Genomic DNA, 19,090 nt, shown 5'->3' with positions numbered 1-19,090 from the left:
AATTTGTTTTATTTTTTTACCTTTTATTAGCATGGGGTGCATATATATAATACAAATAGAAAATGGAGTGCCCTGAAAGGATGGAAATATATGAGCATCCCATTTTCATTCTAGATGCATGATGACAATTATCTCACCCTAGGCCATATAGAAAGGGTTTAGGGAGCTTCACCACAGGTTATGATATATCATAAAGGATAAATTTGGTGGACGTCCGTTCTTTTAGGAAAGTAAAATTTCAAAGCAACCACTTCAAAATATGCTCGGATTGAGGACACAACACAAACCACAGTATTTTGAGCTGCATCTTGGAGCATAAGCGAATGTAATGAACATAAAAATAGAAAAATAGATAAATGGAAATGCTACATCTAGTGCTTTCTTAAACAAAGAAAATTTAAACGGAAACATATGTACAATGGTAATAAAAATGATTTACATAGGAGAGACACGCTATGTCAACCCCTAAATCATCTGCTGCGAAGAATGCATTGTATGTCAACAAACCACATGTTTCAACAAACAAGGAATATCGGTAGATCAAGGAAATATACCTACTGTTACTCCGATGTCTTATTTGATAAGAAGCATTTGTGAAGTAATATTATTATTCTCCAGTAACTATACATCAGGATCATCACTAAAAAGCATAGAACAAACACCAATATGTATAAAATTTAGGTTTTCGAATTAATTAAAACCCGAGGACTACAATATTAAAACTTCAGTTCAGTACAACAAATGCAAAAATGACACACCAAAGTTTAGGGAGGATGATTGCAGGAGACTGCAGTTGTACAATTCCCGTTCCTCTCCAACACCTCCCCAACTATTGCAATGCAGCCTGAAGAACCAAGGAAAAAATTGCCCACACATTATACCTGCATGTTGTAGTAGTTATCAAATCAACACAGAGATGGAGTGAGAAAGGAAAGGCCAACCAAGAACTTCCCAATAGATCTAAGTCATTATTAGCGTATCATACTTACGTCAATATATCCAACAATACAAAATAGAGAAGGGAGTATAACCAATTGCCACAGTGTCATACCCTCATGTCGTGTTGTCACCATTCTCAAATACCCAACACAGCTGCTTTTGAAACTGAAAAAAAGTGTTTCATACACCTAAAAGGGAATCGTAATAAGAACTCTACAAAAACAAGAAACAATAGTGCTTTGTCCAAGCGACATTTTAGCTGAACTGTGTTCAGAGGTATATCGTACAGCAATACAATGCATTTTTTTGTATCAGGCTGAACAGAAAGTTGAAGAACACAAAACAGTGAAGAACAACCTGAAAACAATATGGAATTTGAGCTGCAGAAAAAAAATACCGAATCAGTCTGGTTCTTTTCTCTCAAGAAGCGTTGTAGCATGATGAAACTTTATATTGGCACATGTGTCACTGGATGGACCACGCAACATGATATATACATACATTATACTTAACTTAAGGTGGCATGGCATCCAAACACAAGTATATGGAAAACCGTGGAGATGGATATTGAAAGAAAACTCTAACCTTGAAATTTGATTATTCAGATTTCTTCCGCACTCTCGACAAGAAAACATCACTGCTCTCAATGTTTATTAAGCTTGAGCTGAGTTTCAACAGAAATTCCTATTATTAGCAATATATGTTTCTAGTTAATTACAGTGAGCAAGAGAAATAAATTAGGTCCCTATTTCAGAATCACAAACCTGATCTCATACATATAACTTATTATATTCTTTTGTGCTCTATGGTCAAATTGAAGTTCAGAAATCTTATCACATACTACCATAAAAATCAGAAATGTGCACCAAACTGAGTATTGTTATATTCAACATACGCTCAAATTAACAGATAGATTTTGTTTCATTTTCAAAATGGCAAACTGGGATAGGCCAGATGCACCATATATTATTTTCCTCTGCACTATCTAATCCATCGTCGTCCTCCATGTTTTTTCAGGACTTCCACAGCAAACTCCAACCCACAAGATTTATACATATGAACTTAGTGGGGTATGAGCACTTACGCACATCAGTTAATGGTTATGTGGAACTCAAGAGGCAAATTGTTATTAAACCTCAAAATGTAAAGAGCAGAAGACAATCAGTGTTTTGCAAAGAGTAAACAACGCAAACTAAAAAGTACGAAAAAAACAACAGGAACGTTTCTAAGCAAATAGTGTTGTCTTTCATTGAATCCATATTCCTGTCCTTTAGGCGAAACAGTGGATTAAGGCAATCAACTTTAAAACAACAATTGGATGATTCAAATAGTGTACACTTACCACAACCAGTCCCTGGACAGCTTATTTGATTTTCTCATTAGTTGGTTTATTCGACGAGCAAGCAAGGTCTTCACCGACCTCTATTCCCAGCATTCCCGGCTGCTGCATGATGAGAAAAGAAAGAGATTAGATGTAGTCTGTAGAAGGCCTGGAGGTCAAAAAAAAGTCAATATAGTACACAAGAGGGGGGAAACAAAAATGTGGAGGTTGAGCAAAGCTGCAGCAGCAATATTCAACATGGATAGCAATGTTGGTTGCTACCGTGCAGCGTGCTTCAGGCTCCAGTTTAGATGACACACTCCCAGGCTACAGGCAGGTGGGTATAGGCAGAATCATGGAATGGATGTTCCGACAACGCATGTGGATAGCACCACGGGGTCGCCTGGAGCGGCGACGATATGCTACCACAATAACACCGTGTGGGAGGCACTGCGACGTCCACGTGGCGACGGTTCCCTTGTGCCATCCTCTTTTTCTTCCAGGAGCGCACCTGGCTCATCACAAAAACTCTCGCTTGGTCAACAGCTGTGCCGTAAGCCGAGCTCTTGATAGGAACCCAAGAGAGGTGGCCTGGATCCAAGCACACTCAGTCTATGCATACCTAGAAGGGTTTTCCAATAAGTTTATACATGCCAAAAATCTGCTAGCTTCCACCAGCAAAAGTGATGTATAAAAAACAAAGTAATCACATATCAGCATATAACATATTGTGTGGGTAAAGTCAGACCAGAATAACTCTATTTGCTGACTTTAAGTCCATTAGCTCAGCCAAACATAAAGAATTTCATTTTGGTATACACTTTATTGGACAGAATCGTTTGAAACTCACTTTAAATTTTGAATCGCCAACAGATGTCTCATGAGTTTAGATGCAACCAACAAACTATTTAGCATATGACCTACACTATGATCAAACTTTGATTGTTTGCTGAAAATAACAGAAGAGGGATACATAATATCAATTCTTCAGGTTCACTGGAACGTATGCCTGAAGCAAACAAGGCATAAATCAATAATATGATGCTTGTTCCAGTAGGCAAACAAGGCAAAAAAAAAAAAACTAAACAAAATACTCATTTTATTGGTCTCATGTGAGAGCCAACTCCTACAATTCTGTTTTATTCCCATAGAGCAGAGATGTCATCAGAATTATTTAACTAACCGGTTAATACATAGCAAGTACAGGCAACCAATTTGACTAAGCATTATGCTATTAAAATGGGAATATATATAAATTATGTTGATTCAAAAGATTTTCCTCATCTACAGAGAACAGAACCTTGACCATATCAAGAATATTTCTAGCGCTGGATCTCTGTTTGCACCAAACAAAATGATAATAGCCTGGGTAGGAATAGTTCCTCCATCAAGATTACCTATTTATCCAAGGGGTTTCCTAATAAAGGTTTAGTTTTGTATCAAAATCCTACCTTTCAGGTACAAGCATACATCTATAATATTTATGAAATTCAAAAGAGAAGCATAAAAGCAGTATTACTCAGGGAGCATGACCCTGGCTGGGCCAACTCATCGAGCTGCAACACATGCCGTTGTGTCACCCCAACCAATGGCATATCTTCTCCGAATGAATAGTGAATAAAATGTCACTGGACCAGATAGCAAAATACGTAGTTCAATACTAAGAATTGGTTGTAAAGGGGAAACACAGGTTCCAGTAGTTTTTCAAAGAAAAAGCAAAAGCACCTCCAGGAAAGAAAGAAAATAAACCTCGATATTCGGCTGTACATTTTGACATGGGCACACGGCCTCAGCTTCATTTCTCCTTCCACCATTTCAAATCCACCAACACCGTCCAAATTCGTTAAAGCAAAGGTTTATTATCCCAACATAAACAGACATACCAGGCATCACTGAACTACTACTCAAGGATGTGCTCTTCGTCCTTCTCTGCACATCTATACTTGACGCATTGATGCCCAGGTAGTCCAATTACACTGACCAGTAATCCTCCATGCTCATGTAAGCTTTGTTTCTCATTATAAGCACACATGTGTTCTATCAAAAATAAGCAAGGACATACCAACCAACCCAACACAGGAAAACCACATAACTCAGTATGAGCAAAATAGTCATCTAAGGGGCGAAAAGAACATAACACATGGGGGCGGCCACCGAACATAATCCTATACAACCAAAATAGCAATTCTCAGAACCATAGAATTCTGCACATGTATCATATATAATTCATGGATCAGCAGTGTGGCTTCTTCGTAGAATATAAATGCGAAGAGAACAAGCAAGACAAGTAGTACAATTGGGCCCTGCATATTATGGATCAGAATCAATGAATTCCCACCTTGTAATAATCAAGCTCTCTAAGAAGCAACATGTGTGAAAGGTTGTGTGTGAATGATTACCTTGGCAGCATTGCTCCGCAAGAATTCGACAGGTAAGGATGGTTGCTCATGTTCTTGCCAAGAGGATAAAATTTCAGGCTATCAGTGTGCCACCAGGATCAATGAAGAACTCTGAAGTTCTGAAGAGTCACCAAAACTTGCAAAATGTGGCTCCGTTTTAGAAGTACAACATAGCCTTGTTGTCAACAATGAGCTCACCAAATGTCTGGTATAGGCTTTAGCAATGGCCTCCCTGCCGTTGTTCGCAACCTAGAAAACAGATGTGTGTAGAACTTTCAGTGCACAGAAGTATTGGATGCATACGAACAAAACTGCATGCATAATAATCTTTCCATGGAATATTAGCATGTGATCCACCAAACTAAACTGAAAGACTGATTTAGAGTTGTCAAAGTATTAGAGGCTAGTGTTCCAGAAAAATGATAGCACACAACCTATGGCCTGGGGTTAAGAAATTCTACAGTCAGCACTAACACTAACAGCTATGTATTTACATATGTACCTTTTTTTGTAGTAGTTGGGACACTACGCTTAATAAATCAGTACCTTGGTCTTTCTTTCCAATTTAGATATGGTAGCAAAGCACTCTCCAATTTCTGATTGGTTGCACCTGCAAGTGAACAACTCATCACCACCCGAGGTCACCGGCCTCCCCGCGCTGCCACCGCCATCGTGCAGTGCCTCGGCAGCCACCGTCCATGTGCATCCGGTGGTCAGGTCCGGGGTGGCTGGGTAGTCTACCAACATTTATAGGAGTGGCGCGACGCGAGCACGTACCCTCACCGTCTCAAACAAATGGTCCCACGCAAGCACGGGCCCAACCGTCATTCCTAGAGCGGGCCTCCACAGCAGCGGTGCCGCGTGTTAAGCAACATTTGGCTACTCGATGCAAGTGTAACCACAAAAGTCAGAGAGCAAAAAAATGCAGAGCTGTTCAGTACCTGGACATAAACATCGTCATCAAGCGTGTAGACTATATTGTCGATCTGCACACAGCGGTAGTGACACCGCGCCTTGACGTCCTCCTCCTCATCTGGCCTGCGCGAAACACAACACGAGATGGAAAAGATTTAACACAAAAATAACAGAGTGAGCACTGGAGATCTGGAATGGAAACAACGGGCGCCGCTGGTAGCACTTCGGCCACTTCGTGCACGCCTCGTAGGTGGGGAAGGGCTCCCTGACGAACTCCAGATCCTTGTCGCCTTCCTAGCCTTGGTCGGCTGAACGACTGGTCAGATGAGGACCCCCACTCCCCGCCGCTTCCGCCCTCCTCCACCGTCGTCGCCGTGTCCGATACCGCCTAGTACTTCCAATCGCGTGACGCAGAGAGTAACTTCCAGCTCGCGGGTGGCGGCCCTGCTCATCGCTGGCCCATCCAGTCCGTCCTCTCCCTCTCGCCGCCGTCCCCTTCCAGTCCGTCCGCCGCCGCCATCGGAGCTCCTGCAGCGACCGGAGCTGCCCTCCTTTCCCGAGGCAGACGGAGCGCACCTTCGAGGTCACGGGCGACGGCCCTACTCGCCGCTGGTCCCTTCCAGTCCATCCGCCGGTGGCGGCGCGCCGCTGCCCCACCGCGGCCGTCCCCGAACGGCGACATCCGGGGAGAGACGGCGCAAGGCGGTGCGCCGCCGCCACCCTCGGCGCCGCCGCGACTCCTCTGGCCCGCCAACGCGGCGCGCCTCTTCTTCACCTGGGGCGGCGGGTGCAGCTACGCCACCCTCCTCCTCCCGCACGCCATTGTCGGCCGTCGCTGCGCACACCCAGGGTCGTCGTGTGGAGAAGGCGGCGGATTGGGGAGGGGAGGAGGACTGGATTGGAGGAGGAGAGGATTGGGGAGAGGAAGCTCTCGGTAAAGTTAGGGTTTTCACCGTTTTCATTTTTTGAGCGACGCGAGCACGTACCCTCACTGTCTCAAACAAATGGTCCCACGCAAGCACGGGCCCAACCGTCATGCATTCAGAACAAGCAGAAATCGGTGGAAAAAAAGTACCACATCCGACGACTGTGGTGAAAAGTGGGATTGTGGCAGGTGAAACGAACGAACCAGATTGTTTTGCCCCTCTCAGACCCCCTAGATGGCTGGGTAGTCTTGTAACATTTATAGGAGAAACTACCACGATTACGATAAAAAAAATACTTATACCACGATTCATTAATTGGTTGTGGACAAAAGAAGGCGGAGACCCGTTTCATTATGGAAAATGATTAGATACCCCCGGGGGATGAAGCGTTCGCAGCCTCCGCCTTGGTTGCGCGACGCGTGTCCCGTCCAAGTGGTGTGGCCCATCAGTACACCTTATCCTCACGCCTTCTTCCTCCGCTCGTTCCTCACAACTCCCTTTCGATCTAGCACTGAGGCGCCACCACGGGGAGATTCGACGAGGCTGGCCGGCCGCCGGCGCCGGGGAACCCATGGTGCCGCCGCTGATCGCTCTACCGACGACGCGCCGCCGCGCGCCGCCGCTGATCGTTCTACTGACGACGCGCCGCGCGCCGCGACCCATGGCCGGCCGCCGCGACCAGCGCCATCCGGCTCGCCACCGCACGCCTTGTTCCATTGTCGGCCACCTCCGCGACCAGCGTCGCTCGCCACGCCACCGCAAGGCACGACTCATGGCCGGCCGCCGAGTCTAGTGCATCGTCGTCCCGGAGCTCGTCGGCTGTGCAAGGGCCCCGTCTCTGCTCGACCCGACGTCACGCGCCATGTGCCACGCTGTCTGCTCCCCGCTCCGGCCGACGGCTCCGCGCTTCATCTCCGTCCCCAAAGGTGCTACATGCGGCTGTCCCGCGCGACGTCAGGAGTTGCTGTCACCGGTTCAGGGTGCTGCTATCATGGGCGTCTAGCGTTGCTACCGATGGAGGCTGATTTTGCTACCTTTAGGTGTTAATTGTTGTTACCGGCGGAGGGCGGCTTTGCTACCTCTAGCGTCTGGCATTGCTACTAGCAGTTCTGGGTGTCGCTGCCTTTGGGCGGACAGAGCTGCTGCTACCTTGGGGCGGCGCTGCTGCCGGCTTGTTGATGTCTCTGGTGACTTGCAACATATGAATTTCTTTTTTGCTATAACTTTTTTGCGATTTTGCTACAATTACACGATATATTTGCTACTGGGTCTCCGGCGAGGTCTTCAATGAGTTCTCCGGCGAGTTTGAGTTTCATGTTGACGTCTCTGATGTTATCCATTTTTTGCTACAATAACATTTTTTTTTTGCTACGAGCTCTCCGGCAAGGTCTCCGGCGAGACCAGCCTTTTTATTTGATTTTGTGACTGAACCGTTTTTTGCTACAATGTAGCAAAAGCGGGTTATTTTTTTGCTGCCGGGAGATGATTTTTTGCTACATTCAGTAAAAGCAGATCTGGCCGTCCAAGATGGCCGATCCGACGGCTGGCGACCCGGGGGCTGGGAAATCAGATCCCCCGGGTGACGCCCAGCAGTTTCCTTTAATTATTGGGATATTTCCAAGATTCATGGTGATATCACCGTACCAAACGGGATATCACAGAATGTATTATACTCGACGTGCATGGGACGATACAGCTAGCTGCGGAAAGTTTCAACTAATACATGTGCATTACGAGATGAAGATTTCCAGCCATCCATGTGGAATTAACTACCGGTTGGTGTATTGCGAGATATTCCACATTGCCACACGACATGAGCATTCGTGGTTACCTTGACATGTCATCCAGCTGCATACAACTTGTGGTCAATACTCTTTGTTAGAGAAACATATCTACTGGCAATGATTATATTCGCAAAATAAATTATGTCGTATTTTCATAGAAGGCAGAATTGAAGTACAAGACCATCCTTAAACAACAGCGATCACCGGAGGAGCTTAACATAGAACTTGTCTCAAAACACGATTATTCCAACAACAAAAAAACGACGTTCAGGCCACCGCCATAGCGCCGATCTAGCTCCGAACCTAGGCTTTCACTAGGAGAAAAATATCCAGTCAAAGTGAGAGTGAGGGGGTGCCAACACACCTCGGTGACACTTCCAAGGAGAGGAACGACATCCCTAGGCGCCATCGACGCTGGCACCAACCTAAGATAGGAAGAATTTTTGTATCTATATAGAAAGATAATAGTACAATTATGTGATCATGTTTTCCACCTCCCACACAGCCGAGAAACCACAATCCCGGGCCTTCTCCCGCATCCCCACGGTCAAAGGCTCGCCACACCGCCGCTATCACACTAACTCTAGGCAGAAAACCATGCTATGTCCATGACCCCATGATCGCGTAGGGATGGCCTAGAGCTTGCCCGCGTCGCCGCCGGAGGGGCCAACCACGTGGGCTCCTCCGAAATGCATATTTCACATCCAGGACACAAACCGATGTAGCGGCATCTCTGCAGTTCCACGGGAGCCTCCTCCATGGCTTGGGAAGTACGCATAAAGACGAAAACTTATTTTGCGGAGTCATAACCTAAATAAATATTTTTCTGTGGATCTCATAAAACATTAAAATACATGGTGGTATATTTAATTATGATGTAAATATATTAGAATATAACATAATAAACTACAAAACTGGATACATTTTTGATGTATCATTTTCCCAAGTGAAGGAGGAGTCGAACTAGGTTGTCTTAGGGAGCGATGTGAGTTAGCGTTCAGAGCATCTCCAATAGGTGATGCAAAATAGGGCACCCAAAAATAGTTTTAGCGCACCAAAAAAATTCGTTCGTACAAGGTGATGTAAAATAGGGCATTTATGCCGTAGAAGGTGATAGAAAATAGGGCACTTGATGATGAGTGTAAAATATACTTATTTGCATCCTTGTTTTAATTATATATGACCCACTAATATAATGAGATCATCTCTCTAAACGTGCAATTAATTACTAATATTTGCATAGATGCGCAAACATATTTGTTCATTTGTTTCCTTGAAGAAGGGTGATGCAATCTGAGCAAATAAAAGGAAGAATCACACGTTGGAAGTTTGCCCAAGTCAACAGGCTCTCAAAACTAATCGACATGCGATTTAGCGACCAACGGTACAACGGGACTCCTGTTGTACTGCCTCCGCGCCATATGGCGGTGGATCCGTACTATCAATAGGATACTGGTACTCGAGTGGGAGCGCATTCTCCCATGTGGTTCAAACTTGTTGAGTTGTTGCTCGACCACCCTTGTGGTGCTCGCCGGTGGGAGTGACATTTTGGACCACAGCAGATGCCACGGTCACGTTTTCCACTGGAGTCCCAAACAAAGGGAGCCCGTCGGGTCCAATGTCCTGGTCCACGCACGTCATAATGCGCACCTACATGTTGGTCTTGCGATTTGGCGGTGGTGGCGGTGGAGGTGTGTAAGGGCATTTATACCCCTAATCTTTATTTTTTGTATTTAGTGAATACAATGTTAGAGAGGACTAACCGTTTACATCAAGCTTATCTACAGTTAAGTCCTCTCTCCTCTTTGGTGTTCGGTGATGGTGCGAAAAAGGGAAAAGAAGGTTGAAGTGACTCGAAGACGGAGTCTGGAATATCACGACATGGTAGTTCTTCTTTTTCCGGTTATTTTGAGTACTAGCAGAATACCCGTGCGTTGCTACGGGTAGAGCAAACGTTAAGATAATATTTTTTTAATTTTTTTATTCAATGCAAATGATCAATGAAACACCTTTTTGTACTTCCAAATTAAAACATGCTCACTTGAAATTACTTCATCGATCTCTATCACTTCATGTATTACTAATTTTTAATACATCTTTACTACTCCCTCCGTTCTGAAATGTAAGACGTTGGGGGATTATTCCGACCAGGTGAAAATGGTGTAAAATTACATTGCTACCCCTATCTAATCTGAATCGCCATCGCCCGAGCGTCTTCCACCTCCGTCCCCGACCCAGCTACTCCTCCGCCTCTGCGCCAGCCAGCCAGCTTCAATCCAGATCCATCTGCTCCTCGACCTCCGACCCAGTTTCCCTGATGCCCAGGTATCCGCCTGAGCCCCAGGTCACGGATCCCCATGTCGCCTGAGCCATGGGTCCCTGATCCGCAGCTCGCAAACACCTGATTGTCTGGATCCCCAGGTTTCCCAGGCCGGATCGGGGAGGGACGGCGTGGGGGAGCGGCGGAGGAGGGGGTGTGCGCAGAGACCATCGAAGGCAGCGGGGAACGGGTGGCGGCAGTTGCAGCAGCCTCGCCGTGATTCAGCAATTCTCCCGAGCCCTGTAATAATAATTATTGAGTCAACACATTAATATGGTCCCCCCGGACCTCAATTTCAGTCCATCAGTAGATGAGCAGTATGAAAAAATGGATGCCCTAGATGATCAAGATGCTGGAGTACATGAAGAAAAGGGGAGTACATGTCTGAGATTCTTGTCGAGGCAGCGGAAGTTGATGGTGTCCTTGCTGTGGCAATCCGCTGACGAATCAAGCAGTACAAGGTTAATCAAGCAGTACAAGGCTGACGAACCAGGGAATGAAATCTTACATATAGTAGAGATTTTTTAGACCACCAACTGAACTGGGGATATCCCCACTAAGATGGTTGTCACTGGTAAAGATGCACACTGTTACTTTTATGTGTTGAATTAGTCTGTAATTCAGTTGTTACTGCGGCAAACAAGCTTGGCAAGCAATGCATGCAAGACGGAATCAAGTTTATTTTCAGTTAAGTTTCACAAAATTCAGTTAACACAATTTATCTACAGCAGTTTAGTACTCCATCACAAGGAAAAATATGGAGTACACAAGAAAAATTCAGTTGACATAAACAAGCATGAGTAAACAGAGTATCAGGTTAGGAGACATACCGTGAGGTTGAGCTTTGTGATGGCACGATGGAAGACAACGACGCCATCTTACCACCGATCCACATAATTATTCTAGATTTGTTTCCAAACATCAGGCCACATTGAATTTAATGAATCAATCATAATCAAAAGTATCATGTGAATCCAACAAAACAATTCACCACCTAAAGTAAAGGTTGGACGAATTCAGCTTACACCAGGATAGCTAGTACAAGGTGGCATGCATTTCAGGAACTTAAGTGTTCAAAAGTTAGGAAGGGATGCAAAATAGGCAAGTGGAACATTGCGTCTGATATTTCGTTGTAGTCAAAGCATTGTACAACGTTGACATGTCTTTGTATGCAAAAGAGTGGCTGATATTATACAGAAATCATGATGAGTTTGTTGTTGCCATGGTTACTAACTGTACAAGTGTTGGAACTTGCCTACTCCACTGACAAGGATAACAGCTCAAGAAATGTGACAAAATTATTTATGCCTCAACAGTTTAAGGGCCTTATATTCAAGGAACTTATTTATGCTCTATGGTGTGTGCATCCACTGACACACTACAAATTGTAAACAAACTGATTCAGTGCCTACATAAAAGGAGCATTGCATCTCAAAATTAGTAGGAACATAAAAGAAGAAATGCATCGAAAATAGAATGAATTAGTTGGCGCATGAAGGTACCCTAGTTGAAGATTATTTCATCATCCCTGTCAGCTCATGGTGTTAGTTTTATTTCCGGGTATACACCAATCTTTTGCTTTGAAACATTTGCAATGCAAAGCGTTTAGCAACTAAAACTAAAATAGTCAGTTCCCGAAAAGCAATTGCACAAATCAACGAAACAAACAAATCCAGAACTCGATCTCCTTCTCACGGCAATTAAAGCCACATCTAGATGGGTACATCTGCATCTAGGTTCAGAAAGGGGAGTAGTACAGATGGAGCAGTGTACCAGCGCGGGCGGGATCCACAGAAATTGCACTGGTAGAGGCCAGCGAGGCCGGATGCCGCACCGGTGGAGGTCGAGCTCCTCCTATTTGACGGCCCTCATCTCATCGCTCTGTCGCTCATCTGCTGCTGCTCGGCGTGAACACGTGCGAGCGGACGAGGCGCAGCGTCCTTGCCGTAGGAGAGAAGAAGGTCGAACGCCGACGCACCAGATCGAACACCGGCGCATAAAAAAAGCAAACTTTGATCTCCATGTCACTGGGCGCCTCCCTCGTTGCAGGCTGCTCCGGGAGTTTAGGTAGCCAGGAGGAGGGGCACTGGGGCGTCGCTGGTCCGGGGAGATCTCCTGGTCTGGGAGTTGAAGACGGGAGAGGGAAGCGCTGCCGCCGGCCAGAAGCACGGTAGCCATGCCGGCAGCGCTAGATCTGGGTCAGGGGGAGAGGAGGCCGGGGAGAGAGGGGTGGCGCAGGACAGCAGGAGAGTGTGGGGGGAGTGAGGTCGCGAGTCGCGACGGGATGACCGCTCGTGACGCGAGGGGTATTTTCGGAAACCCGGGAATTTCGTTAACGTGAAAGATTTTGTGCGTGGATTCCCAAACGTCTTACATTTCAGAACGGAGGGAGTATTAAATTGCAATAGGTGACTGGCTGGTGTCACAAACGGGCCAAGTTTTTATCTCTAGGCCCAACGTCTCATGGAAATCCTAGACCCAGTATCAATCTATTCCCGTTGCTCCTTATCTAATCTTTACTATTAGTTGTCCCTCGGCATTATTATTCTCTCTCTTCTCGATCAACGCAAAGCAGATCGCCGCCCAGCCTTGTCCTACTCCGTCGAGTCCTCCGTCCGGCGCGCGTGGGGAGGGCAGACTGTACACCGAGCTCAACCAAACAAAATTGTCTGGCCTCGCCGGCAACGGTGCCGAGCTCCGCCTTCTCCGTCTTGCTCCGCCAAGCACTCCTTGGGTGAAGGCAGTCGAGCTGAACTTCGTCAGTGCCGCGCGTGGTGCAAGACGCCAGGGCCCCGAGCTGGCTAGCACGTGAAGGAGAGACCATGCAATGCGCTCTAGGTTGTGTGATTTCTCCGGTCGAAATTTTCGACTGCAAGGTGTCGAAATACTCCAGCAACTAGATGGGCCGACCCGCAGATGCACATGTCCCACAGCTCCGCCGCGCGGCGATTTACACAAAAATAACTCTTTGTTGAAAAAAACGCACAAAATGACCTTCCGGGCAAACTATTTCACGCCTCTAACCCTTTTCTGTGGCGCCCTTCACAAGGGCGCCACACCTGTCTATGTGGCGCCCGTGGGAGCAGCGCCACACATTGTCAGCAGATAAGCTCGAGCCACCACGTATGACAGAATGTGTGGCGCCCTTGCGAAGGGAGCTACACAGAAGGGTGTGGCGCCCTTGCGAAGGGAGCCACATAGAAGGGTGTGGCGCCCTTGCGAAGGGAGCCACACAAAAGGGTTAAAAACGTGAAATAGTTTAGCTGGAGGGTCATTTTGTGCTATTTTTATCCAAAAGGGTTATTTCTGTGTAAAGCCACCCGCCGCGCACTTCTTCCTCTTCCACGTAGTGTACTGACTGCAAGTGCAGCCTCGCAGGCGTGCTCGGCCTCTTCAGGGACCACATCTAAGGAGTAAGTAGTACATGGTTCTGTTAAGTCGATAGTATTCTGGGTTCAGCTTCAGGCCATTGCCAGTCCTCTTTGGTGAAGGCAAGCTGTCCTCACTCTTGGAAATAGCGGTGATTTTAGGGATAAATTTTGGTCTGTACCAGCTGATGTTTCGTTCTCTTCGTCTGCTCCAATTTGCGTTTTTTTTTTGAAGCCTTGCATCGTGTCTCCATCATCACAAGATTTAGTGCTTGTTTTTGCTGTGTGGCAGTAGGAGCCTAGGAGGCACATAGGAACTGACTTTCACTTGATCATTTAGATAATTTTGGGTGCGCCATACAAAAATATAAAAGTACATAGGATGTTTTACTACTATTTAGACATGAGGTGTATGTTGCTGCCGACGGCCTGTGAATAAAATAATATACATGCCCACAACGCGAATCAATTCTATAAAAAAGAAGGACAGAAGGAAGCATACAGAGCGCAAACATGCATGATCATCTACATCTACTTGTGAAAGAAAGTAAGTGCAAATGAATTTTTTAAATAATGATTTCAATGTATTCTGCTTTTTATCACATTATACTTTAAGTAAATATAATGTGCACTTTTAATTAAATATCATGTATTTTGGTGAATATTTAATAGAGCAATTCCACTCATACAAAGATTCGGTACTCTTTCCAAAAATTTAGACATCAAATTAGTTTCTTCTTACTACTAATGTAGTTCCGTAGCGAAGCACGGGCAATATGCTAGTAATACATAATAATACGAACTTAGCATTTATAATTGTGGTAATTATACTACATAGCCTACATCATTTGCGATATTAATACCTAGAAAGGGGCCATTAATAGTGTAATAATACCTCGAGTAAATCGCTTTTGTAGAAATTTCTTTGGTAGAGATATGCCTGGAAATCTGATGTTCGTATGTATCACATATAAAGCATTTTCTTATCTGCATATGGACTTTTCATGTTTAAACTCGACGTAGTAACACTGTGTGGTTCTCCTATGTACTTGTGGCTGATGAAGATGGCGATCTTACCATGGCCGCCCATGGGGGCGGCCAAATGTGATGGAGTTGCAGTTGTTGACGCCGGAGGGAAATTAGAAAAAGCTGCCGACTGGTCCTTGACCTGGAAATAGTACGTCATAGGAGCCGAACAACAGACCAAGAACTCTTCAGCTAGCTAGCACTCATTGCCATATGCAATGATCCAGGACTCTAGGTAACATTATAATACATACTTGATTAAACACAACGTGTATCAAGTCCAAGTGCACGTATAGAGTCGTGTCATGCAAAGCAGTATTCGTAGACGACGACATGATTCACTGTTACCTCCTGAAGAATGGCCTTGGCGGCGACGTCCTTGGTCCGTTCCAGCGCCGGACGATTGTGCTCGCGCAGCCTGGCAGGTCCTTGCGCCGCTTCTGGCCACACCATAGCTCTGGCGCGGCAAGCTTCCGTGCCTCCTCCAGCGATCACTCCATGTCTGTCACGTCCACCATCTCCCCGAAGTTTTTTTAAATAGAAGGCCCATCGGCCCAGCTTTATAGATAAAGCCACACAAGCATAAGGTTCGGTACAACACAACACCATCCACACACATAGGAATATAGGTTCGCATACAAGATCAAACACAGCTCCCAAACCCTCACTGGAAGCCCTAAACCACACCATGAGACTCACGATATCCCGAGAGCTCGCTGCGGCCGCTCAAGGTGTAGATGTAGTCCTCATGTCCCCTCGGACCGCGTCCGCGAGTATAGCCTCCCGACGTCTCCCACCGCCAAGTCCGGCAAGTCCCTGTCCCTCGGTCTGACCGAGAACCCTCCAGGCACTCGCATATGAATAGACATTCGGTAGAACACGTCGGCCGGGTTGCCGATCAACTTTCCCTCAATAGCTAGCTTATTGCGAATGTTCCAAAGCGTCCAACATTGCGCCGCGAACGTAAACCAAGCCAGCCTTCGGAGGGGGTTGCTCAAGCCCTGAGCAAGTGCAATGAAGTCCCCGGCCCCCGCCGGGTTCCAATTGCACGCAAGGAGCTCCCTCACCCCAGCCCACATCAGTCTCGCGGTGAGGGCAGGTGAAGAAGATGTGGTTGCAGTCCTCCCGGGCACCACAAAGCGCACACGGTCCATTGGACGGTCCATGGCGCTTAGCGGCTGCTCCCCGAGGGCAGCCGCCCCTGATCGGTTGCCAGAGGAACACCTTGATCTTCGGTGGAACTCTGGTCTTCCAAACATCCTTGAACGATGCAACGGCCGCCCCTTGCGCGAGACGAACATAGACCGAGCTAGTCGAGAAAACGCCCGAAGGCTCTAACGCCCAAGACACCTCGTCTTCCGTATGTTCCGTGGGAAGCCCCTGTACTTCCCTGCAGAGATTGTCCCATTCGACCCGCTCAGCAAGACCCAATTGGCGTCGGAAGCGGAGGCGCCATTCCCCTGGCGCCCCGCCGTGCACCCTCGCCCCCTCGACGGTGATGAACGGGGACTCACAACAGCTAAACAGCCTAGGGAATCTCGTCCTAAGTGGACCATTGCCCGTCCACCAGTCCTTCCAGAAGTAAGTCCTCCTTCCGTTCCGCACCCGATGTTTGGCCCCCATTTTGAAATGCCACTTAATCTTTTGTATAGCATTCCAAAATTGGGAGCCGTGAGTTGGGACCCCTCCCGCATAGAGGTCCCTGCCCCGCGGGTACTTAGCCCTAATTAGGTCCGCCCATAGACCTTCGGCACCTTGGTACAGACTTCCATATCCATTTGACCATGAGAGCGACGTTCATGGCCTTGGTGTTCATGACCCCCAGGCCCCCCAACGCCTTGGGTTTACACACCGTGGCCCAGTCCACCATGTGATACTTGCGCTTGTCCCCCACGCCTTCCCAGAAAAAGCGCGAGCGCGGCTTGTCCATAGCCTTGTGGGTGCCATCGTGCAGCAGGTACATGCTCATGGCGAACAAAGGCAAGCTAGACAGGCAGGAGTTTGTGAGCTCCAGCCTTCCTGCAGCCCCAGTGCGAGGCCCTGCCATGGCTCAACCCTATGAGCCACGACCTCCGGCAAAAATCCCCAATCTGAAACCCTCAGCGGCTTATCACTAATTGGCAAGCCCAGATAAGTGATAGGGAATTTGCCAAGACGGCAGTTGAGCAGGTTGGCCACCCTCTGTTGTGCGGCCGGGGTGGCCCCCATCACCACCACCTCGCTCTTGTCGAAATTAATCTTCAAACCCGACATATTCTCGAAGCACAGGAGCAGGGTTTTCAGATTAGCAATACCCACCCCTGTGGGTTCCAAAAGGATCATGGTGTCATCCGCGTACTGCAGGTGAGTAACCCCTCCCGGGATCAGATGTGACACAAGCCCCCTAACGTGTCCTGCCGCCCTGGCCTTGCAGATGATCGCGGCCAGGCCGTCCACCATAAAATCGAAGAGGATCGGCGAGAGTGGGTCCCCTTGCCTCACTCCCCGCGCGTTACGGAAGAAATGCCCTATTTCCCCGTTAACATTGATCGCGATCCGGCCACCCCGACCGGTTGCATCAATCGTGCACCACCATGGCGGAGAAGCCTTTCCGCAGGAGGATCTCTTGGAGAAAATCCCAATCGACCCTGTCGTAGGCCTTCTCGAAGTCAAGCTTTAGGAGCAAACCCTTTTGCTTCCTGACGTGCAGCTCGTGCACAATCTCATGTAGGGCCAGCGCCCCCTCGTGTAGGCAACGCCCCTTAATAAAGGCCGTCTGACAACGATCGATGACCCTATGCGCAACGGGAGCTAGTCTAATCGCGTAGGCTTTCGCAATAAACTTGAAAATGACGTTAATAAGCGTAATCGGCCTAAACTGTCTAATATGGTCCGCCCCTTTAACCTTGGGGATAAGAGTGATGATCCCATAATTGAGCCGCGCAACGTCAACCCTCCCTAGGGCAAAGTCGTTGAGCAGCTGCAGGATTGGACCTCGAAGAGTTCCCCAGAACCGTTTGAAGAAGATGACTGGTAGGCCGTCAGGACCTGGCGCCGAATCTTGCTTCATGCTAGCCAGAACTTCGTCTAATTCGTCCGCAGTAAAAGTAAGCTCCAGCTCATGGTTCCGAAGTAGGCGCCGTCACCACCTCCTTCGAGCCCTGTCTCCACGGCGTGGGCGAGCCCTGCAGGGAGACGTCCTCCCCATCAGCAGCTGTAGGCCTGCAGCACCACGGCGTTGAGCGCGTAAACGTTGGCCTTCGCCGGCGCCTGTCCGCTGGTACTCCAAGTCGATGTCGCACGTAGTGGATGATACGGTCCAGCCTGGTGCTGCCTAGGAACGTCGCGGCCACCTCCATGCCATGCGGATGCGGTAAGCACTAAGGAACGGTCTGCCACTGTGCCCAATTAGATCCGATACGGCAGGATGTCGTGTACATGCGGTTTTTTTACGCTCAGAAGGTCGATCGCCATTTTTGCGACATAACAGACACATCAGCGGACACCTAGAGGGCCTGAATAGGCAAGGTCCTTGGGTTGGCAAGCATCAAATATTCTGACGACGGCCTTCTTGGCGATGAGGACGTGCACGGGCAAGCAGTTCAGGACGCCCTAGATGCCGTCATCCACTCATCCTCATTAACACGAACGCCCTAGATGCTAACCCTATAGTTTGAGGCCATTGGATGAGGTCGAAAAAATTGTTGGATTAAATGGAGTTGTTCGAACCCCGTAGTTGGATTTTTTTGAACCTTGATTTGTAGAACTGGGCAAAACCCTAGTTTAACCTATTTAATTATAAATTCGAAGGTCGATTTTCTACCTTTTTATTATTACTATGCAGCACATGTGTGTTTGCCCGTCGAGTGAAACTCGGAGGAAGAGGGATCACTCGGAAGGAGAGAAGAAGGGAGAGAATTATGGTGTCTTCCCTTTTTCGGGTGATGATGTTGACTGTTGTGCAGGTTTTGTCAGTGAGCAGGAGGTGAGAGCGAGCGAGCGAGTCGAGCGAGGCCGAGAATGAGAGAGTTTTTTTGTGAGAGGGATAACCGAAGGATCCAGAAGGACCCACAGACTGCCAATACGCATCCTGATGCGTCTTGTCTTGACAAA

The 19,090-nt window shown here is 47.4% G+C and overlaps 1 protein-coding gene and 2 long non-coding RNA genes across 4 annotated transcripts; 1 reads left to right on the top strand and 2 right to left on the bottom strand.

The window, feature by feature from the left end:
* Positions 1–672: 672 nt before the first annotated feature.
* On the bottom strand, positions 673–1,040 carry LOC124699984. The gene is made up of 2 exons (XR_007001586.1): positions 990–1,040; positions 673–881 (listed from the first exon to the last, which is right to left on the bottom strand). It is a non-coding gene; the product is annotated as an uncharacterized LOC124699984 (long non-coding RNA).
* A 9,352-nt stretch (positions 1,041–10,392) lies between these two features.
* LOC124699982 lies at positions 10,393–12,835 on the bottom strand. Of its 2 annotated transcripts, XR_007001584.1 has the most exons (4): positions 12,378–12,835; positions 11,435–11,506; positions 10,985–11,043; positions 10,393–10,844 (listed from the first exon to the last, which is right to left on the bottom strand). XR_007001584.1 is itself a non-coding variant. In XM_047232193.1 (3 exons), the coding sequence occupies exons 1-3, from the start codon at positions 11,524–11,526 to the stop codon at positions 10,630–10,632; spliced, it is 366 nt and encodes a 121-aa protein (XP_047088149.1). In that variant the 5' UTR covers positions 11,527–12,835; the 3' UTR covers positions 10,393–10,629. The 2 variants fall into 2 exon arrangements, 1 of the variants encoding a protein (XP_047088149.1); XM_047232193.1 differs by having other exon boundaries at positions 11,435–12,835.
* On the top strand, positions 10,408–11,014 carry LOC124699983. Its single transcript, XR_007001585.1, has 2 exons — positions 10,408–10,609; positions 10,706–11,014. It is a non-coding gene; the product is annotated as an uncharacterized LOC124699983 (long non-coding RNA).
* Positions 12,836–19,090: the final 6,255 nt, after the last annotated feature.

The sequence above is a fragment of the Lolium rigidum genome, chromosome 3 (genome assembly GCF_022539505.1).
Source record: "Lolium rigidum isolate FL_2022 chromosome 3, APGP_CSIRO_Lrig_0.1, whole genome shotgun sequence".
In the NCBI taxonomy this organism is placed as follows: Eukaryota; Viridiplantae; Streptophyta; class Magnoliopsida; order Poales; family Poaceae; genus Lolium; species Lolium rigidum.
Note: the sequence above shows the minus strand (reverse complement) of the source record. Positions and strands in the feature narration are given on the sequence as shown.